Genomic DNA, 19,966 nt, shown 5'->3' with positions numbered 1-19,966 from the left:
ACTGAGGGGTTTGGTGTACATTTGTTTCCCCAGGGGTTGCACTGTTACCATTTGTGGATGAACGAAGACTTCGAGCTGCTCTAGAGGAGGTTTATCCAGATCTCACTCCAGAAGAGAGTAAGGATTGCTTATACTTCTTGGTCAACGTTGAGTCTGTGAATTACAGACTACATTTCCTTATAAAATAAAACTTGACCAGCCCACCCAACCCCCTGCCTCTTTTTTTTTTTTTTTTGGCTTTTGTTAAATTTTCCCGCAGAGGGGACATAAATAATTTATCTTGCTTCTTTATAATAAAAATTAGCTTTACATCTTTAAAAATTATCCATAGTTAAATAGTAACTAAAACTTTTTAGTTTAAGTATTTTTCAGATGTATTATAAAGCAACACTTCAGGAATGTCCTATGATTCTTATTTTTTGTATGTGCATACAAAAGCATTTTTTTGTGTTAGGAGATTATTTCTTCCTTTGCCATTCTTCCCTTTAGCCCTCCCCAAATAATAACTTTGCCTGAGAGTTTAGGTTGAAACAGAAACATTGCTGTCAGTGCTTAAATGAAATGTTATTTTGCACAATAAGACAAAAAGTGGCATTTTAATATTAATATTGACAGAAGCTGGATTATGTTGGAAAATTTACTTAATTTGCATATAATAAGCTTATAGAAACCATTTTTCTCATATCCTTAGAATTATCTTCGTTGTGATACAATTTGTGTTTTCTCAGGGTCTGTTTATGTTTTTCTTATATCAAGAAATTGAGTTCAATACAAGGAGAAAATTTTGTTCCTTATCTTGCAGTACTACATTAGAGTATATTTTAGTGACACTTTTTTCTGATAGTCTTTAATCTTTGAACCTTACTGTCAAAAGTTTTTATTTTACATACATATCAAACATGTAGGTCTTTTACTTGTAAATTATTTTTGTTACCCTTAGAATTTTTTTAACTGTAGATGATTCTTTTTGTTCACCCTCATAAACATTGTTCTTGCATATATAATTGTTTAATCTTTATTCTTTTCTTACTTTACCCCCAGCTAGAAGAAATAGTCTTGGAGGTGATGTTTTATTTGTGGGGAAACATCACCCACTCCACGACTTCATTTTAGAACTCTACCAGACAGGTTCCACAGAGGTATGGTCTCTTTTTCCATCATCAGGTGTTTTTAGACTAAGTTTTTGGTTACTCAGGAATGCATTTTTTTAAATTTTGATAAATATAAACAAAATTTGCCATTTAACCATTTTAAGTGAATAATTTGGTAGCATTAAAATCAATTCACAGTGTTGTACTACCATACTGCTATCAGTTTCCAAAACTTTTCTTTCCAAACAGAAACACTGTACCCTTTAAGCAATTGTTTCCTTTCTCCCTTCTCTTCTACTTCTGGTAACCTCTCTTCTACCTTTTTCTACCTTCTACCTCTATGAATTTGCCTATTTTGGTTCCCTCATATAAATGAATCATATAGTATTTATCCTCTTGCGTCTGGCTTATTTCAAGGTTCATCATGTTACGTAGCATATGTCAGAATTTCATTCTTTTTATGTCTGAATAATAATATACCATTGCTTGTGTAAACTATTGTTTTTTCTGTTCACCTATTAATGGAAACTTAGGTTGTTTTCACCTTTTGACTATTTAAAATAGTGCTACTATGAACTTTTTTGTAAAAGTGTATGTTTGACTCTCTACTTTCCTTTTGGGGGGGTAACTAATGAGGGGTGCATTTTTTCCATAGCCAGTAGATGTACCACCTGAACTATGCCATGGGATTCAAGGAAAGTTTTCTTTGGATGAAGTAGCCATTCTTCCAGATCAGTAAGTGTTCATTTGTGTATAATTGGGGTGTATAATTCGGGTGAGGAAGTTTAATTAGCATTTTTTTACCTGTTGCCTAAGTTTTATTTTATAGTAAAACTCAGGAAAAAAACAACAAAAAATGTGCTGAACTAAAAAGATCTTTTGGGTTGGACAGCTCCTCAGCCATTGTAGCTATGTAACTTTGTGAAGAGAATCTTAGGAGTCCCTAAAACTCTTCCCAGAGATCACAAGGTCAAAACTATTTTCATGTCAAAACAAAGATATTATTTGTTTTTCTTACTCTCTTTCATTCTTGCATGTCCAGAGGCAAACTATAGTATGATATTTCAAGAGATAGACATAACCAACATAAACAAAAGCACTCTTTTTGTGGTCCTCAATTTTTATAGAAGTGTAAAGTGGTTCTGAAATCAGAATTTAACAGTTGCTGTTCATAGTATCTAGGAAAAGAATTGCTGGTCATATCATATGTGTAATTTTATCTTTTCTAGTTATGCAAGGTGTTTATATAGTCACAGCAGTTTGTGAGATCTTGTTGCTCTACTCTTCTTGCAAGTTTAGAATAGTCACAACCTTAATTTTAGTTTGATTGTGCTTACTGGCATCTTACAATTTGCAGTTGCATTTCTCTGATTACTAATGAAATTGTATGCCACATAGTACATTTATTAACCATTTGGTTTTCCTCGTTACCTATTTTCCATACCCCCAGTTTTGGTTTGTAGGTAATCTTTACAAATTTTAGTATAAGCCCTTTGTCCATAATTGTTTTCTGTAGATGAGTTTACAATAAGGGAAACAGTCCATTTTTAAAAATGTTAATGGTTATATCATTTTCTTTTGTTGGTACTTTTGATGATTTCTCTTTCCTAAAACCTGCCAAACATGTCAACATCTTATTCCAACTATTTAAAACGTTACAATTGGCAAATAGATGGTTCTTCTCTTTGTTTTTCTTTAGAGTAGTATGTTCTCCTGTTCCCATGTTAAGGGATCTGACACAGAATGCTGCAATCAGGTAAGTCTTCCCAAAATTCATGGCATTAGCCCAGCACCCATCTCTGAACTTGCAAATAAGTTTCAAAAGATCTATGATTCACAAGGAAATGGCGACTATTATTCTACCAGTGCTTTGAGATTGGAGAGTCCCAATGTTACAAACTCTGAGCAGAACCTCTTGACTTTAAATTATGTATATTGTTAAGGGTACCGATTTAACAAGCTTTCTTCTCTGCTTTCTGGTTTCCCTGACAACCTAATTCTTCCTGGATTAGGAAACTGGGAGGTAGAAAGTAGGAATTTCTAGGAGTAGTTTGTTATATAGGAGCAAATAGACCGCTATACTCATTGACCCCCACAGCTTTACTGTCTGAGGCAGGTTATTTTAATTATATTTATAATTTTGTCCCTGCAGTATTTAAAAACAACTGTTTTGTACTTTATTTTGGTTAAGGTGAAATAGAATGTTTGTGGAAATTTTTATCAATAACTGTATACTTTAAAGGGGTAGTTTCTGCTATCTGGTAGACATTTATACTTCATTTCTTCAATAATAATGGAATTTTTCTGTGAAGAAGAAATGTAAAACATAACATGACTGTTTAAAATGAAAATCAAATTTTCTACTCATTTGTGTAACAGTTGTATATAATTACTAATCTTAATGGCAGAATTTATGTTACTGTTTTCTTCAGTCTATAGATGTGACACATTCTAGTCATTCAAGGATTTCCTAAAAGCTTACTTAAGTCTATTTCTGAATCTTCCTTTCCTACTCATTCTCATTATTTCTCTCACTCTCAGGAAATATTTTAGATTTTACTTATATTTCTTATTGTGAAGTGTGATTGTATATTTTCCTATATAACATTTTGCCAATGTTATGTTTAGATAATGTTCTAATGTTTATATTTCCTATATAATGTTGAGATAGCAACTACCATTCAAATGAAAGATATTTAAAGAAAACTAGTGAATTTGGAAAATCTGCCTATATTACTTGCTTTCATTTATCTTTACAAATAATTTGTCCCGGCTCTTTGTCTTTGAGATCTTTTGTTAAGGGTGGAGCTCAGAATTGTAAACCGTGCTTTCTGTGCCTGCCCATCACAGATCTGGTGTGGACAATGCCTGTTGACCCTGTGGTCTCTGGTTTGCAGCAATTCTTCAGGCCAGTTAATCCCACCAGTTCTCTCTTTGGATGGTTACATGTTTGCTTGTGCTCCTCAGTTTTTCTGCAGGTTTTTAAGGGCTTTCCTACACAGCCCTCTAGAAATAGTTAATACTACTTAACCTTCTAATTAGGACAGAGAGACTTGCCCAAGGGGCGAGTTAAAAAATCCTGGAGTTTTTGTTTGTGATGTTGTTAGTTGGTTAGTTCTGAGCCTGAAGGAGCCTTTCATATTATTTGGCATTCACTTTTGTTCACAAAATTATTAAATTTATATAATAAGCCCTGGATTGAAGTGCATTTTAAGTTTATGTTGGAAATAACTTTACAATGGAATTGATTTAATTGAGTTAATTTCATATCGATTCCTGAAAGACCAAAGTTAACTTTTGCTTTGTACATTAATTTGCAGTTTTTTCTCTTAGGGTAATAACGAGATTGAGATCTATTTTGCTGCAATTTTTTGTTTGTTTCTGGCTTTGTGTATCCCAGTGGTTTTTTTGCTTTATAAGTGAAAACCTGAAAATACAGCTTCCAGTGCCAGTTATTAGGTATTTTTCTCTTTTGATTCTTATCGTTTCCCCTTTCTCTGAGTGTATCCAGTGTTCCTTTCCTTTCCTCAAGCTGAATTTAGGTGGATACTTTCCATCACATTTTTATCTGTAGTGTTGAGAAAATATATTATAGAAGTTACTGAACATCCTTTAAGTTCATAAAAGGACCCTCAGATTGCAGTCATTTATTTGTGACCTAGGAAATTTTTTTCCCCAATTCTGATTCTATAAATCAACCATATTAGTTGCTGAATTTTGAACAGAACTGAGCTGTTTCCCTCAATTTCCTTCATGTTGATCTTCCTCCACCATTATAACTTGCTTAGATATAATACTTTTAGGACAGTTCTTGGATTTTGCTTTTTAAGACGAACTTTATACTTTGAACTTAATACATGTATAGTCTAGCAATTAAAGTAAATTTATAATTGACCCTCTTTAAAATATTTGCTGAAGTGATTTCAGCAATAATGTGTATACCTGCAAATGAGTATCATTAGAAACAGCTCAATCTAATTTCATTCATAATAACAATGGACATGATCCCTTAATTCTTACATGAAAATTCTGCCTCATTATTAGGAGTTTTGGCTCTTGGAAGGGAAAATATAGACTAGAGTTCATGACAGAGCACACTGTGCTTTAACATTAAATTGTGCTCAGTATTTGTTAGCTATTTTAGCAAAATGAATTGTTCACAACAATGAATCTGTTAAAAATATTAATCACTTATAATTTGGCATTTTCTTTTTTTTATTTAGGTTTTTTTTTTTTCCTCACCTCCACCAAAGCACCCATACCTATATCCATAGCCCATCTGTCTCCATGCCTCATCCCCTCCACCCTTTTCCCTATTTTCTCTGGTAACCAGTCTTTTTTGCTGAGTTCAGATTTGTATTTCTTCTATTGTTTGCATGTAATTGTTCTTTGGGTACTTATATTCTGCAGATCAGTGAAACCATCTGATAGGTCTTTCACTTTTTTTTGAGTAATTTCACCTAACATAATCAACTCAAGGTCCAAGTCTTTGGACAGTCCTTTATTAACTTTAAATAGAAAAGCCTCTGCATATGATTTTAAAATTACAGAAAAATTATATTCCCGGTGTATCAGCACAATTTTCTGTTCATCTGGAGGAGTAAACAATGCACATACTGACATTTATATAAACACACCTCACTACATTTGTTTTACTCAGACTCAAGAGTTCCAAACTGTCTTCATTATTCTTTGCCCCTTAACAGTTCTCTTTGCCAACCTCACCTTTCTATTATTGGGCCTGTGCACTGCTTACCCAGACTTAGGGGCCCATTATATGCTTTTACAACTCACTCTACATTACTTCCTATATCTATACCACTGTTCTAGAATAATTTTTTCTTTCCCATTTTTCATATCTGACTTTTCCCACTAAGACTAGTTTATACTCTCTTCTCCTGGATTTATTATAGTGGTCTCCAATCTAATTTATTTGATTCTACCTTTTCTCCTACTGAATCTGCTGGTATATATAAGGCTTAGCTTTCCTAAACACTACCATCCCTCAGATCTTTGGTTACTCTGTAGTGCCAGGGAATTGCATCCTTTGTCTATTCAAGGCCTGTTGTAATTTGGTCCAGCCATAGCTCTGTGTCTGAATCCCCACAGTTCCTTAGGAATGCCTTCTTGCTACCCAGTTTGGTCCTTTTGATATCCCATTGACCTGTGCCTTCCTCCCATTGTCTGGAATGTCCTTTTGTAGCCTGCCTTTTGTTGCTTTTCTTCACTTTAAAAGATAATGTGTGTGTAATTTTAATGTTATTTTCATCAGTTGAATTGTCAATTTTTTCTTTTTCTCTCATAATACCTAGCATACTTTTAAACCCACATAAAAACTCAAATGTTCATAGTGTTCAAATCAGTGTTTGCCAAAGTCTTCTAAGAACCTACACTTCTTTCTTCAGAGGAGTGTTTCTCAAACTTCCTCTGTATGCCTTTGAATAAATTGGGCAACTGATAGAATGTTTTATATCAAGCAACTTCCTTAAAAAATGTGAATGTATGTAAAAGTGAACTTTTACTGTAACTGTTACAGTGTATATAAGGCATATGGTTACACATGGATAATTAGAAATCAGAAGGAAGACGAGTATATGCAATCAGTAATAGACTTGATGATTGAAAACATTTGGGAGGGTTTTACTTTTCACTGCCTGTAATACTTCATGGACTCTGAACTAGTCACCCTCTTTTTATAGAATGTTAGAAAAGACAACTTAAGTTCTATGAACTCTTCTAGGTGTTTTCAAATATCAAGTTTATGAATCATGCAAATGTATCAGTTTGCATTGGTATGCTGATTTCGCATTAATTATAGAATGTGTCAGGAAAAGGTAGAGTAAAGGTGAAATTTGGTATTCAGAATTCTCTGCTATCTTTATGAAGTGTGCTAGCATTCTCAAACAATCAGTATTTAAAAGGGCATTTCTAGAGATAATTCTTAAAGTGAATAGAATGGTAAAAAAGGTATACATTGTATTCTGTTCACACTTTGCTAAGGTTATTTTCTTCTTACAAATATTGTTTAAAGTGCTACTTGTTGTTACAGGAATACAGTCCTGGTTTCCTTATTTTCAGCCAAACTAGGTTTTCTGTTTTTATTCATGTATTTTGTCCTCAGTGTGTTTATGAAGGCAGTTAGGTTCTTAAGCTACTAGGCAGATTATCTATAAAGGCAGATATCCATGATGCTACTCCTGAATCAGTGCTGGCCTCGTGGAGAGAAGCTTATGCTCGAAGAAATAGCTAAAGCTATTTCTGAGTCCAGCAAGATGGTGACACCGGGCCTGCCTTCTCCACATATCTACAACCAGATTATGACAGAGTAAATTCAACACCCCTGAAAGATAAACAGCCAGCCATTGCATATATCAAGAGGAATGACATGGGGAGGAAGGAAAGGAAAAACTGTGACCGAACAGTGTTTAGAGCAATACCTGGGTGGTATAATTGATGAGGGGTGGAGGGGGGTGGTGATAACTCTGTGGAAATTCTGCTTCTGTTGACTCAGAGTCATACCCACATCAAGGACTTTGGAGACCTGGCATTGACCTGGAGAAGTGGGTACATAGTTGGTGTACAGAACAAGAAGTGCACTATTAGAGAACTATTATAGTAAAGGTGCAGAGTGTTAATTACTGGCTTGATCTTGAGATTCCTAAACCTTTTTAAAAATAACAAAATGTCAAGCACTTAGGTTTCAAAAAATCAAATGGCTTGAATTCACCAAGTTAGAGGTATTGAGTGGCTGAGTTGATTGCAAATAAAGTCCTTCTGTGTTTGCAGGATGCTCATCTTACAACCAGACTTAGAATTAAAGGCTGGAAGACAATCCTACAGACAAAAGCCAATCAAAAAAAAGGAACAAGCTATACTTACATCAGATAAAATAGATTTCCAATTTTAAAAGGTAATAAGAGAGTGATGGATATTACATAATGATTAAGGACCTAATACAATAAGAAAAAATAACACTTATAAATGTATATATACACCAAACGATGAAACCCTACATTTCTATAAGGCAGTTAATGATAGAACTGCAGAAAGAAATGACAAAAATAAAATAATAATAGGGGGTTTAATACACCTATGGATAGGTCAATAAGACAGACAATAAATAAGGGAACAACAATCTTAAATGAGGAACTAGAACAAATGTGCTTAACAGATATTCCACCCAAAAATTGCTTCATACATATTCTTTTCAAGTGCACATGAAATATTTTTAAGTATAAACCATATGTTGGGACACAAGTCAGTTGTCAATACAGCTATAAGATTGAATCATGCCATGTACTCATTCTGATCATAATGCCGTAAAGTAGACATCAATTGAGAGAGAGAGAGAAAGAGAAAAGAAACAGGAAGAACTATAAATACTTGGAGAGTAAGTAGTGTACTGCTACTTTTTTTTTTTTAATCTATTGGATTAAAAAAGTAATGCAGAAATTTTAAAAATACCTCATGACAAATGAAAATAAGGATACAAACTATCAGAAATTATGAGATTTAGCATACTAGTCTTAAGAGAGATCATTACAATACAGTTCCACGTTAAGAAACAAAAAATCCCTAATATATAACGTTACACTTAACAAATTGAAAAAGAGTGACGACTAGTCCAACCACTATGGAGAGCTGTGTGGAGATTTCTGGACCTACTAAAGATAGATCTTCCATATGATCCAGCAATTCCACTCCTAGGTATTTACCCAAAGGACACAGAAGTGTTAATTCCAAAGGGCACCTGAACCCCTATGTTTATAGCAGCACTATTTACAATAGCTAAGCTATGGAAACAACCCAAATGCCCAAAAATAGATGACTGGATCAAGAAGATGTGGTACATATACACAATGGAATAGTACTCAGCAATCAAAAAAGATAAACACATGCAGTTTGCAGCAACATGGATGGAGCTGGAAGGGCTCATGCTCAGCGAAATAAGTCAGAAAGAAAAAGAAAAATACCAGATGGTCTCACTCATAGCAGGAATTTAGAAAACCTAAATAAGGGACCAGGAAAAAGACTAATTAGTACAAAGTAAAAATCAAAGTCAACAAGCAACTATAAACCAGAGTCACACTATGGGGGCGGGGCAAGGAGAGGAAGGATTAGGGTCAAAATAGGGGGGGTGGTGCAATTGTATGGGGAATATAACCAAAATGAAAATGAATATACATTGTGCAAAAATGAAAAATGATTTAAGAATTACATAAAATAAAATATTAAAAAAAGAAAAAGTGACAAACAAGATCTTAGGTTAGTAGAAGGAATTGATAAAATTATGAGTGGAAATAAATGAAATCCGAAAAATAAATGGGTCATACAAAAGATTGATGAAACTAAAGGTTGGTTCTTTAAGAAGATAAAATTGATAAACCCTCAAGTTCACTAGCAAAAGATGAGAGAAAATAAATGAAATAGGAGAAAATATCACAGATGGCATGTAAATTCAAAGGATCATAAGAGGTTGCAACTATGCAACAGTAAATTCAGTAACCTTCAAGAAATTGATAACTTTCTAGAAAAATGTCATTTACCAAAGCTAAACCATCAATAAAGGAGAAATAAAGGAGTTGAATACACCAACCACAATATAGAATTTCAAACAGTAATCAGAAATATACCTAAAACAAAACCCCAGGATGAGATGGCTTTATAAGTAAATTCTTTCAAACTTTTAAAGAACTTATACCCATCTTGCTCAAATTATTTCTTAAAATCCAAGAAAAGAGAATGCTTTAATACATTTTACAATGTAAACATTACCCTAATACCAAACCAGATAAAGCCAGTACAAGAAAAGAAAAACTGCAGACCAACATCCCTGTTGACTATTACTACAGAAATCTTCAGCATATTGTGCATTACAAGGATTATATGTCATGACCAAGTGGAATTTATCCCAGAGTTGCATGGATGGTTTAATATATGCAAATCTGTCAGTGTAAAACAGCACATCAACAAAAGATTTTTTTAAATCATATGGTAATATAGTTGCAGAGAAAGCATTTGATAAAATTCAGTACCCCTTTATGATAAAAATTCTAAACGAAATGGGAATAGACTGAACCTATCCCAATAAAGTAAATAGATGAGAGATCTACAACCAATATAAAACAATGGTGAAAAACTGGAAGCTTTCCCTTTAAGATCATGAACAAGACAAAAGAGCCCCACTGTCACTACTTCTGTTTAATTTTGTACTAGAAGTTTTAGTTAGGTAACAGGAAATAAAAGGAATCTGGGTAGGAAGAGAAGTGAAACTCATTATTTGCAGATGATCTGATATTCTGTAGAAAATCATACAAACTCCACTAAGAAGCTATTACAAGCAAGTGAATACAGCAAAATAGGTACAGTCAACATACAAAAAATGGTTGCATTTTTATACACAGTGATTAAGGAAAATAAATAATTCCATTTAATTTGGCATCAAAAAAAGAACCAGATACCTAGGAATTAACCTAAAGAAGGAAGGGAAGAAATTTAAACAGTGAAAGCAACAAGATTTTATTAAAGGATTTAGATAGTGACATAAGGAGATGGGAAAGATACTCTGCTTATGGATGGGGAAAATCAATATAGTCAGAATAACTATTGTACCAAAAGTGATATATAAATTTAATCCCCATTAAAATACCATTAATGGGCCTCCCCGGTGGTGCAGCGGTTGAGCGCTGGGTTGCAAAGCTGCCCGCAGCCTCTGCAGAGCCAGTTTGATCCCCCGCCGCCAGACAAGGGTCCCACATGGAGCGCAGACCTCTCCTGCTGCCCACTGCTCCCTTCAGCAGTGTATTTCATCAGTCTGCCTGTTCTGTTTCCCGCTCTGGCTCTGATGAATTCTTTCACTCTCCCGTGCTTCTGGCTGTACCCAGTGCTTGTATAAATAAATAAATAAATCTTTAAAAAAAATACCATTAATACTCTTCAAAGAAATGAACAAAAATATTAAAAATTATTTTGAACTACAAAAGATCTCAAAAAGAGAAAGAAATCTTTAGAAAGGAGAGAAATGGAGGCTTGCTACCTAACCTTAACATATACTATAAAGCAAGGGTAATTAAAAAAAAAATGTGGTATTGGAATAAAAATAATGCACATGCAGCAGTGGGACAGATTGCAAAGCCCACAAGTAAAGCCACATAATATATCTATACTTAATTCATGGTAAAGAAAACACAACCATGAAGTCAGGGAATGGAGAGTCTTTTTAAGAAATGGTGCTGGGAAAACTGGACAGCCACATGTAAAAAGAATGAAGTTGGATTACTCCTAACTCCATGTGCAAAAATAAATGCTAAGTTGTTTAAGGGCTTAGATATAAGACACACAAGAGTAAAGTACATAGAAAAATACATTGGTGTTGCATTCTATGTCATCAATAGTAAAAGATGTTTTTGGAGACTTAAACCCTATGGCTAGGAGAAAAACACCAAAATAAAACATTTGGAATTACCTCAAGTTATAAAGCTTTTATACATAAAAGAAAATATAAAGAAGTCCTACTGAGTGGGAAAAGATATTCATAACATTGTACCACTAGCAAGGCAGTTAGCATCCAAGATATACCAAAAGCTTGTTCAGTTTAACAATGTAACAATCAACCCAATCAATAAATGGGCCCCAGGTCTCAACAATTTACCAGAGTATCAGGATGGCTAATAGACACGTTGGAAAAATGTTTATGATCCCTCATTAGGGAGAAAAAGGTCAAAACCACAATGAGATGATACTTGATATCATGCATGTGTATCACGAATTGGGTTGCCGAAAAAGTCATGACGTATTTTTTTTCTTTGGAAACAGAAGAAATGCATCATGACTTTTCTGACAACCAATTATTAAGACAAAACAAAACAACAATAAATACTTGGAGAGGATTCAGAAGAGGGAGCGCTACAACACTTGGTGGGAATGTAAACTGCCACAGTCACTTTGGAAAACTGTTTGGATTTAGCTTAAAACTGAAAGTAGAAATACCAAATGACTGATCAGTCCCATTCTTGAGCATTTTTTGAGGAACATTAAGCCATCAATTCAAATAATTATATTCTCTTCAGTGTTTATTGCAGCATTACTTACAGTAGGTAGGACATGGAGACAATCTCTGTGTTCACTGAGAGGATTGAATTAAGCAGATGTGTTTTATTCGTACACTGGAATATTATTCAGCCATGGAGCACAAAATACTTCCATTTATAGTAAAAGGGAAGAAGTTTGAGGGAATTATGTGTAGTAAAGCAAGTCAGAATCACAGGCAAATATTGGAGTTTCACATAGACACAATTAGATAAACCATGTACTTGTAAAAACTAGCCATTGCTAATGAAGGAAGTAAGACTTCTGAGGTTAAGAGGGAAGTGGAAGGGAAAAGTATCAAAAGGGGTCTGGAGCATAAGGGATTGTATTGGGAAAAAAATTATTTTCCTATTTACAGAATTAGATGAAACTGTATAAATCTAAATACAATTCTAGTATCACATCTGGGCAGACTGTTGAGTCCACTGGCTATTCTGATAACTAATTCCCTCTATGGGTCTTCTGTCTTGTATCAGTGTTACTGCTTTCCCTCTTTTAGTAATTCTCCACAAGTACTTCTCTTGTTCGTGGTGGTGGAAATTTGTCAGAGTAATCTGTATTTTTTCCTCCTTTATTATTGCCATTATTTTTAAGATATATTTTATAGTATGATTCTCTCTCTTGTTTTTAGTGTTCTGCATCAAAGCATTTGAATTATATAAATTAAATCTGAAAAAAATTGACCAAGCTTTCAAAATTTGTTTCCAAAAAAAAAGTTATCCTTTTGGACTTTGGGTTCCTGGTGTGTTTGACTTTTAGTAGATTTGTTTAAATTGTGGCTGTTGTTATTGGAAAAGTACAGTTGAATTGTGCTTTAGCTTCTTTTGTTCTTTAATCCCTTTATATTTAAGGGATTAAATTAAAATACTAAGTATATCAGTTTTATCACAAAATAATAGATGTATAATAAGCTACACATATTTGATAAGTAAAATGGTTGTGTTTTTCCCACAGTTTTCAGTTACCTTGTTAAATCTCTTGTTATAACCATTGTGCTTCAGGGAGAAATTATCCCTGTGGCTCTAGAATTATCTCTTCCCCGGGAATTGTGTTGTCTTGATTATCTCCCTTTATTTTCTTAGTTTCAACTCCTTCTGTGCATAACTTGGAATCATTATCTTCAGCCTTCACCTGAACATGGTCTTCATTCCAGTTTCAACTTGCTGTTTCTTTTGCTTGCCCAGTAGGCCCATGTCAAGTGAATGCTGGAGGCTCTTGCTTAGAGTTCTCCCTTTGGCTCTTTCCCTCCGCTCTCTTATACTCTGCTGACAGGAGGGTCTCTGCATCTTTGATCACTTTCACTAACAGACAGCTTGAAGGGGTTTCATGTTGTGGTCAGAACAAGCCCTTCACAAAGGTAGCCCAGTTAAACGAGCCTGTCTTACTGCCCACTTCTGTTCACAGACTTCTACACCCTAATTCAGCCTTTCTTAGTTAGGGTCCCATCTGAGAATTAAGCCTTGAGAACTTAAAGTATCTGTTACATGTAATGAATCATGTCCTATGCCTTTAGAATGATAAGAGTTGTGTATCTTCTTTGGGAGAATTGAGAATATAAGTCACTCATAATTCTTTGTAGGACAACTTCTCTCCTAGATCCCTATTGAAAAGGCTGCTCCAAGCAGACCTCTCCTGACTTGCCCGGTGCTCCCATCAGCAGTGTGCTTTGGTCGATCTGCCTGTCTGTTCCCTGCTCTGTCTCTGGTGGGTCCTCTCACCCCCCACACAACTCTGGCCTGTACCCCAGCTCTTGTATGCATAAATAAATAAATCTTTAAAAAAAAAAAAAAGGGAAAGAAAAGGCTGCTCCAGTCTTTGTCTGGTATCTCTTTCCATTTCTTTGTTTCATTTAGTTCCTCTGCCTCTCTGTAACCTGTTCTGTCTCACTTTAAACTGTGTCCTCTTACATGCTGTCTTCTGTGGTCCCAGATGAAAGAATCTCTTTCCTCCTCCCCGTACACCTTACTTTTAGCCCATTTCACAAAGAGATGCTTATTTTGGAAGGCATATGTATGTACACCCTTTGACTTAGTATTTTGTTCCATTTCCTTACAAAATTATTACTAAGATTTCCTATCTCCCTTACTAGGAGAGGCAGGTTTGGTTCCTGGTCAGTGTTTTTACCTCAGCTCCCTCCGTAGTTCCATGTGTACAGTGGGCATACTAAAAGTTTGTTTGCTAAACTGCTGTCAAGTCCCGCTGACACAAAGATAATTGCTTTCAGACACTTTATTTGTAAGTCTTGCTTTGTTTACCATTTTTTTCTTTGTATCTGCAAACCCCTAATGAGTCCAGATCCTTAACTGCTGTTTTATCATCCTCTTAAAACCTTGCCTGTCCTATTTTGCCCTGCTCTGTGCTACCTTGACCAGTAGAGAACATTTGAGATAAAGGCAGTTGCAGTGAAGAGTGAGTTGTAAGTGGAAAAGATTGAGTAAATGAAGTTTTCATCTGTTATCATGCATTTTTCTGATAAATTAAGCTATTTATACAGTTAATTTCCTTACAAGAAACATTTCTCTGTAATAGATGGACCCTAATTCTTTAAAGAGGCAGTATTTGAAAAGAATAAAGTTGGCTATAAAATGGCAACCTGTTTAATAAACCTTTTTTTGTTTTTTCATACTGATTACAAATGTATTCTGTAATTTTGGGATGAATTTTGGAAAATATAAGAAAACACAAAGAAGGAAAAGAGATAGTTAATACAGAGAATGTCGCTGTTTATCTTTTGGTGAATATTTGACCAATCTTGTATATACTTTTCCCATGTCATTAAGTATTACTAAATTTTTTTAAATCTCAATTGAGGATTCCATTTTTAGGAAGAGCTACCATTTTTTTAACCAGTCTATTGTTTTACAGCCATAGGAATGTTAATGTTATAAGCATCCTTAAATATAAATCTGGCACATATCCAGAGACTTAGAAGAGACATAGCTGTGTTAGAAATATTTGTGTACTAACAGCTTTTAGGTTAGACATGTCACCAGAGAGGTTTGACCCAGCTTATACTCGAAACTTAAATGTACAACCCATAAAATATAAACCTTTTGTCATTTTCAAATTGCAATATTATCAAAGAAGTGCACATTAGTAGAGCAGAATGCCAGATTCCATCCTGGTTTTTTTATTGTGTTCATTTTTTGATTCTACAAATGTTCTGTTGGTGTTTGCATCTTTACCTTAGTGCAGTAGAAACTAATCTTCTCTAAGATGGTAGAGACAGTCTTTGCCATAGACCTAACAAAGTGAAAGGTAGGTTTTTATTTTTTAGTGTTCCAAACCGCTTCCACCTGTTTCTAATATGTTGGAATTTCTTGAAAGTAGGAACAATGTCTATTATTTCCCTTTGATCATCCACAGTTAGCTAGACCATGGCTCTTTCCATAAAGTTACATGAAGGCTACGTACTAGGAATTAGCAGCAGTGTGGTGAGGGAGATACTTTAACCCTTTGGCAAAATTGTTGTCTGCAGTAATTTTTAGAGAAGTCTTTTGAGTATTAGTTAATCTATTTGAACATGAAAAGCACCTCAGTTTACATGACAGTGAAACCAGCTAATAAGATCATTAAATTGTCTATTGTTCTCTTCTAGTATTAATTTTAAAGACCCACAGTTTGCTGAAGATTACATTTTCAAAGCTGTAATGCTTCCAGGAGCAAGGTAACATTACAGTTACAAAGTATAAATTATCTTGGTTTATTTTGTATGAACAGTGTTCATCACCATAACTAAATATTGTATTTTCAAATGGTCAGGAAACCAGCACCAGTATTGAAACCTAGTGACTGGGAGAAATCCAGCAATGGACGGCAGTGGAAGCCCCAGCTTGGCTTTAATCGGGACCGTCGGCCTGTCCACCTGGATCAGGCAGCATTCAGGACTTTGGGGTGAGTGGTAGGTTTCTACCCTTTGTATATTTTGCTTTTTCTGAATTATCCACAAAATATTGTCAGTATTTGTGCCATAGACATTTGAAAGACCATTAAATACATCTGTTTTGCAGATATTTTAATGACTTTGATGCGTTCTGCTTTTCATAGTCTAAAATTCACTTCTACTTCTGTGGTTTATATTTTGTTTTATATGTTGCTTGAGAATCCCATTGTTTTCTCTTAAGAGGTTTTACTTATCTTTATATAGTTATTTTGAAGGAATAAAATACTCTACCCTCAAGAAAGTTTCACAACAATAACTTATAAAAACAGCAATAGAATTGAAGGAAGAATTCATGAGTTATTATGAATTAACAATAATTCATAAATATTTCCAATTCATAGAAAAATCTTAAATTTCAAGATGGGATTTAGGCAGTAGGTAATCACTGGCATGTACTTTCTGGTGTGAATAGAAAGGGACAGTATTGTGTAGTGGTTAAGAGCACAGACGCTGGATCCTAAATGTCTGGATTCAGGCATTTGGTTGAATCCAAATTCATCCATTCAAAGGCAGAAGGTAACTATGCCTTTGTTTCCTGTGTGTGAAGTAGGAATGATAACTGCACCTGTCTTACAAAATTATTGTGAGAATTACTAATGTGAGCTGATGTCTGTCACATGCATAGGATAGTTCCTAAACTATGTAACTGTTATTGTGGTTGTTTTGGAACTCTTCATTCTTAATAGCAAAAGAGATGCAACTTTTAAATAGTCTAAAAATATCTTGGGGTTATTTCCTGTAACTCCAAGTTTTGAAGTGTATTCTTTGATCCATATCCCTTCTTCTTGGAATTTATCCTGAGAAAAGAATTTTAGAGGTACATAAAGTTGTATGCCTAACCATCTCTGGTGCATTGTTATCTATAATACTAGTACCAAATCAGTGGAATGGCTCAATAACATGCTAGTCTATAGGTATATATACTCTAATTATGAAGTTTTCCAAAGAGACACAAAATATTTGATATAGCAAATTCAAACTAGGAAGAAAAGTACACGGATACATCCTGATCCTTGAATACCTGAAATACAATGCAACAAAGCAAAAATAGACTCATTGTTTTTTGCATAAAATAATTAATAAAAATTTAAATGATTATCAGTTAAGAATTTGGTGTTACAAATTAACTTTTGCTGTCACCATTAACATCAAAAACTGTCTTGAGGGCCTCCCTGGTGGCGCAGGGGTTAAGACGTAACCTATGAAGCAATCCACAGCCACTGCAACACGAGCTCAATCCCCGGCCAGGGAGCTACCCACATGGTGCAGCAGACCTCTCCTAACATGCCCGCTGCTCCCCTCAGCAGTGTATTTCGTCAGTCTGCCTGTTCTGTTCCCCACTCTGTCTCTGGTGAATCCTCTCACCCCCCATACCTCTGGCCTGTACCCCAGTTCTTGTATGCATAAATAAATAAATCTTTAAAAAAGAAAAAAGATCTTGAACTTTTTAAATTATCTTTTAAATTTATATTATTTTAATCAATTCTAGTAGTAAGAAATAGACACTTGCATTTGTTGCATTTGTGTTAGCTGTGATATGATAACTATATCTATATGTAATTTTTTCTGATGGTGGGGGACATCCTTTTACAGCCATGTTATGCCAAGAGGCTCAGGAACTGGCATTTACAGCAACGCTGCACCACCACCTGCAGCTTATCAGGGAAACTTATACAGGCCGCTATTAAGAGGACAAGCCCAGATTCCAAAACTTATGTCAAGTAAGTTTTTACTTATCATTTTACATGATAAATATTACAATAAAGATTGTTTTCTAATTTGTGTTGCTAAAAGGATTTATCAATGCAGAGATAGTGGGCTTAAAGAACGTAATTTAGAAGGATTGTAAGATCAGTCTTTGGCTGTACAATATCCTGACTCTACAATTGAATAATATGACTTGAATTTGTTTTAATTTATAAATTTGCTTCTAAGTGAACCCATGTAGAATTAAGTACGTGAAATGAATTACTGTTTATAAATACAAGTTTTGGGGCAATTAAATCAGCTGTAGTAGATGTAGAATTGCAGCCACTTGGTTGCTTGAAAGATAGCAGTATCCCCTTTTATGCAAATTGTGTATCAGTACTATCTAAGATAATGCCAGACATTGATCTAAGTAGGAATATGCCTTTAACTTGTGTTTCTGTAAAAACGGCGACTTTTCCCTAATACTTTTCAACTTCCTGGACAAAAGTGCTTCAGCAGGGTTATCCATGGAAACAGTTACATGGCGTTTGGACTATAATAGAAAAGGGAGAATATACATGAATTTGAGATTTCATAAGTTACACATCAATTTTATTTTTTAATTATTTATTTGATTTTTTTATTTTTTACATCATTGTTCATTTTTAAATATTTGCTTCTCCCAACCCCAAAGAATTTCCTTCCCCAATGCACCCGTGCACCATCACCTCAGTCCCCTGTGCTCCTCCCTCCCTCCCTCTGATACTTCTCCCTCTCCCTCCCCTGAAGTATGTCTCTTGATTTACAATTGTCTGGTTTTGCTTTGTTCTGTTTTGTACTGTTATTTTTTTGCATTGATGTTCTACATAAGTTAAACATTAATTTTAAATTGTATCCCTATATAACTTTATTTTTTCTTAACTCCATGACTGCTCATTTGTCAAGAAAGTATAACTTATGTGCCAAGTTCTCAACCACTTCTTTCATGAAACCCCTGCTTTTCTTCTACTGATTATCTGGTTGCTATCCAGACAGACAACAGTAGTTTGGGGCAATGATGGAGGGGAATGGGCACTAAGGCAGAATGTTAGCAGTTGTTAACTCTTAAGTGTCTCATTGTTTAAATTCTTTTCCAAGTGTTCAAAATGTTTCAAAAAATTTAATTTTTATAATGGGAAGAAGGTAGTTTATTGCAGAGAATCCTCGAAATTCTCTAAACCAAACTTGCTGTTGTCATCAGAGAGCGTACCGGATTAATATTATTGTTGGGAAGTATTTATGCTATGCCTTTAGCACTGTGTTCATGCTGACTAAATTGCAAACCACTTTTTGAACCTGAACTCCAGATTTTCCATATATATCATCCAGGAACAGATGGGTTCTAAAGGTCTCATTCTCTCAGGAAGTGTCCGCTGTTTTCACTGTGTTCTCTCTGTGTGTCTGTAACTTTGTTGGGTGACGTTAATGATACTGAAAGGAGCATTGTTTCATCACTATGAATATCAGTGAATTTTTTATTTATTTATTTATTTGCTATTTAGAGTTTAATGGGGGGTAGGGTGGATATGCTTGGTGCAATGGTTTACTTAGCTGCTTTCCCCCCAAGATTTAGCGAATAAAATTTGTGTGAGTTTATGTGTGTACACACAGCCACATACACAAAGAGAAGTTAAAAGATTCTACTTTTCAGGTCACACCAGAAGTAAACAATTTTAGGGACTCTTAGGAGCATACAGTTCTATAGTTCTTGGTTTGTCTCCTTTGGAAACAGACTACTTTCGTCATCTGTGCATTTCATTTCAAATAGTGGGATCCCTTATCCTCTTGTATTGCTTTGAGTAACTCCTCATTTACCATTGTTAGGTCTCCTATTAGACATAATCTTTTTAAAAACTTACAAAGAGACTTTGATTAGAATCTATTCCAGTTAGAATCTCTTTATTTTAATTACATCATTAAAAATAAGGAACATGTCTTCTAGTGTAGGGATTGACTTAGAACAAGAAACAAGTGGGCCTCTCTGCCTGGTGACTTGTAAACATTGAGTCACCTGAGGATTAGTGCTGGGATTCTAATTATATTTAACATCTTTTCAATGGAAGTGGTGGTGGGGGGAGTGGAAAAGTTTATGGAAAACACTCAACAAGAAGGTGAT

At 34.7% G+C, this 19,966-nt stretch overlaps 1 protein-coding gene across 2 annotated transcripts in view; it reads left to right on the top strand.

The window, feature by feature from the left end:
* The window catches only part of XRN2 (5'-3' exoribonuclease 2), an 81,137-nt gene that overhangs the window by 42,359 nt on the left and 18,812 nt on the right, over positions 1 to 19,966 (top strand). For both annotated transcript variants that reach the window (XM_037493887.2, XM_037493879.2), the window contains 7 exons: positions 34 to 117; positions 1,042 to 1,139; positions 1,747 to 1,826; positions 2,791 to 2,847; positions 15,778 to 15,846; positions 15,942 to 16,073; positions 17,716 to 17,843. In XM_037493887.2, the coding sequence (XP_037349784.1) occupies positions 34 to 117; positions 1,042 to 1,139; positions 1,747 to 1,826; positions 2,791 to 2,847; positions 15,778 to 15,846; positions 15,942 to 16,073; positions 17,716 to 17,843 (648 nt within the window). The remainder of the gene's footprint in view (positions 1 to 33; positions 118 to 1,041; positions 1,140 to 1,746; positions 1,827 to 2,790; positions 2,848 to 15,777; positions 15,847 to 15,941; positions 16,074 to 17,715; positions 17,844 to 19,966) is intronic.

Source organism: Talpa occidentalis, unplaced genomic scaffold (genome assembly GCF_014898055.3).
Source record: "Talpa occidentalis isolate TD23 unplaced genomic scaffold, MPIMG_talOcc4v2.1 talOcc4.10, whole genome shotgun sequence".
In the NCBI taxonomy this organism is placed as follows: domain Eukaryota; kingdom Metazoa; phylum Chordata; class Mammalia; order Eulipotyphla; family Talpidae; genus Talpa; species Talpa occidentalis.
The sequence above is the reverse complement of the archived record's forward strand: the minus strand, read 5'-3'. Positions and strand labels throughout refer to the sequence as shown.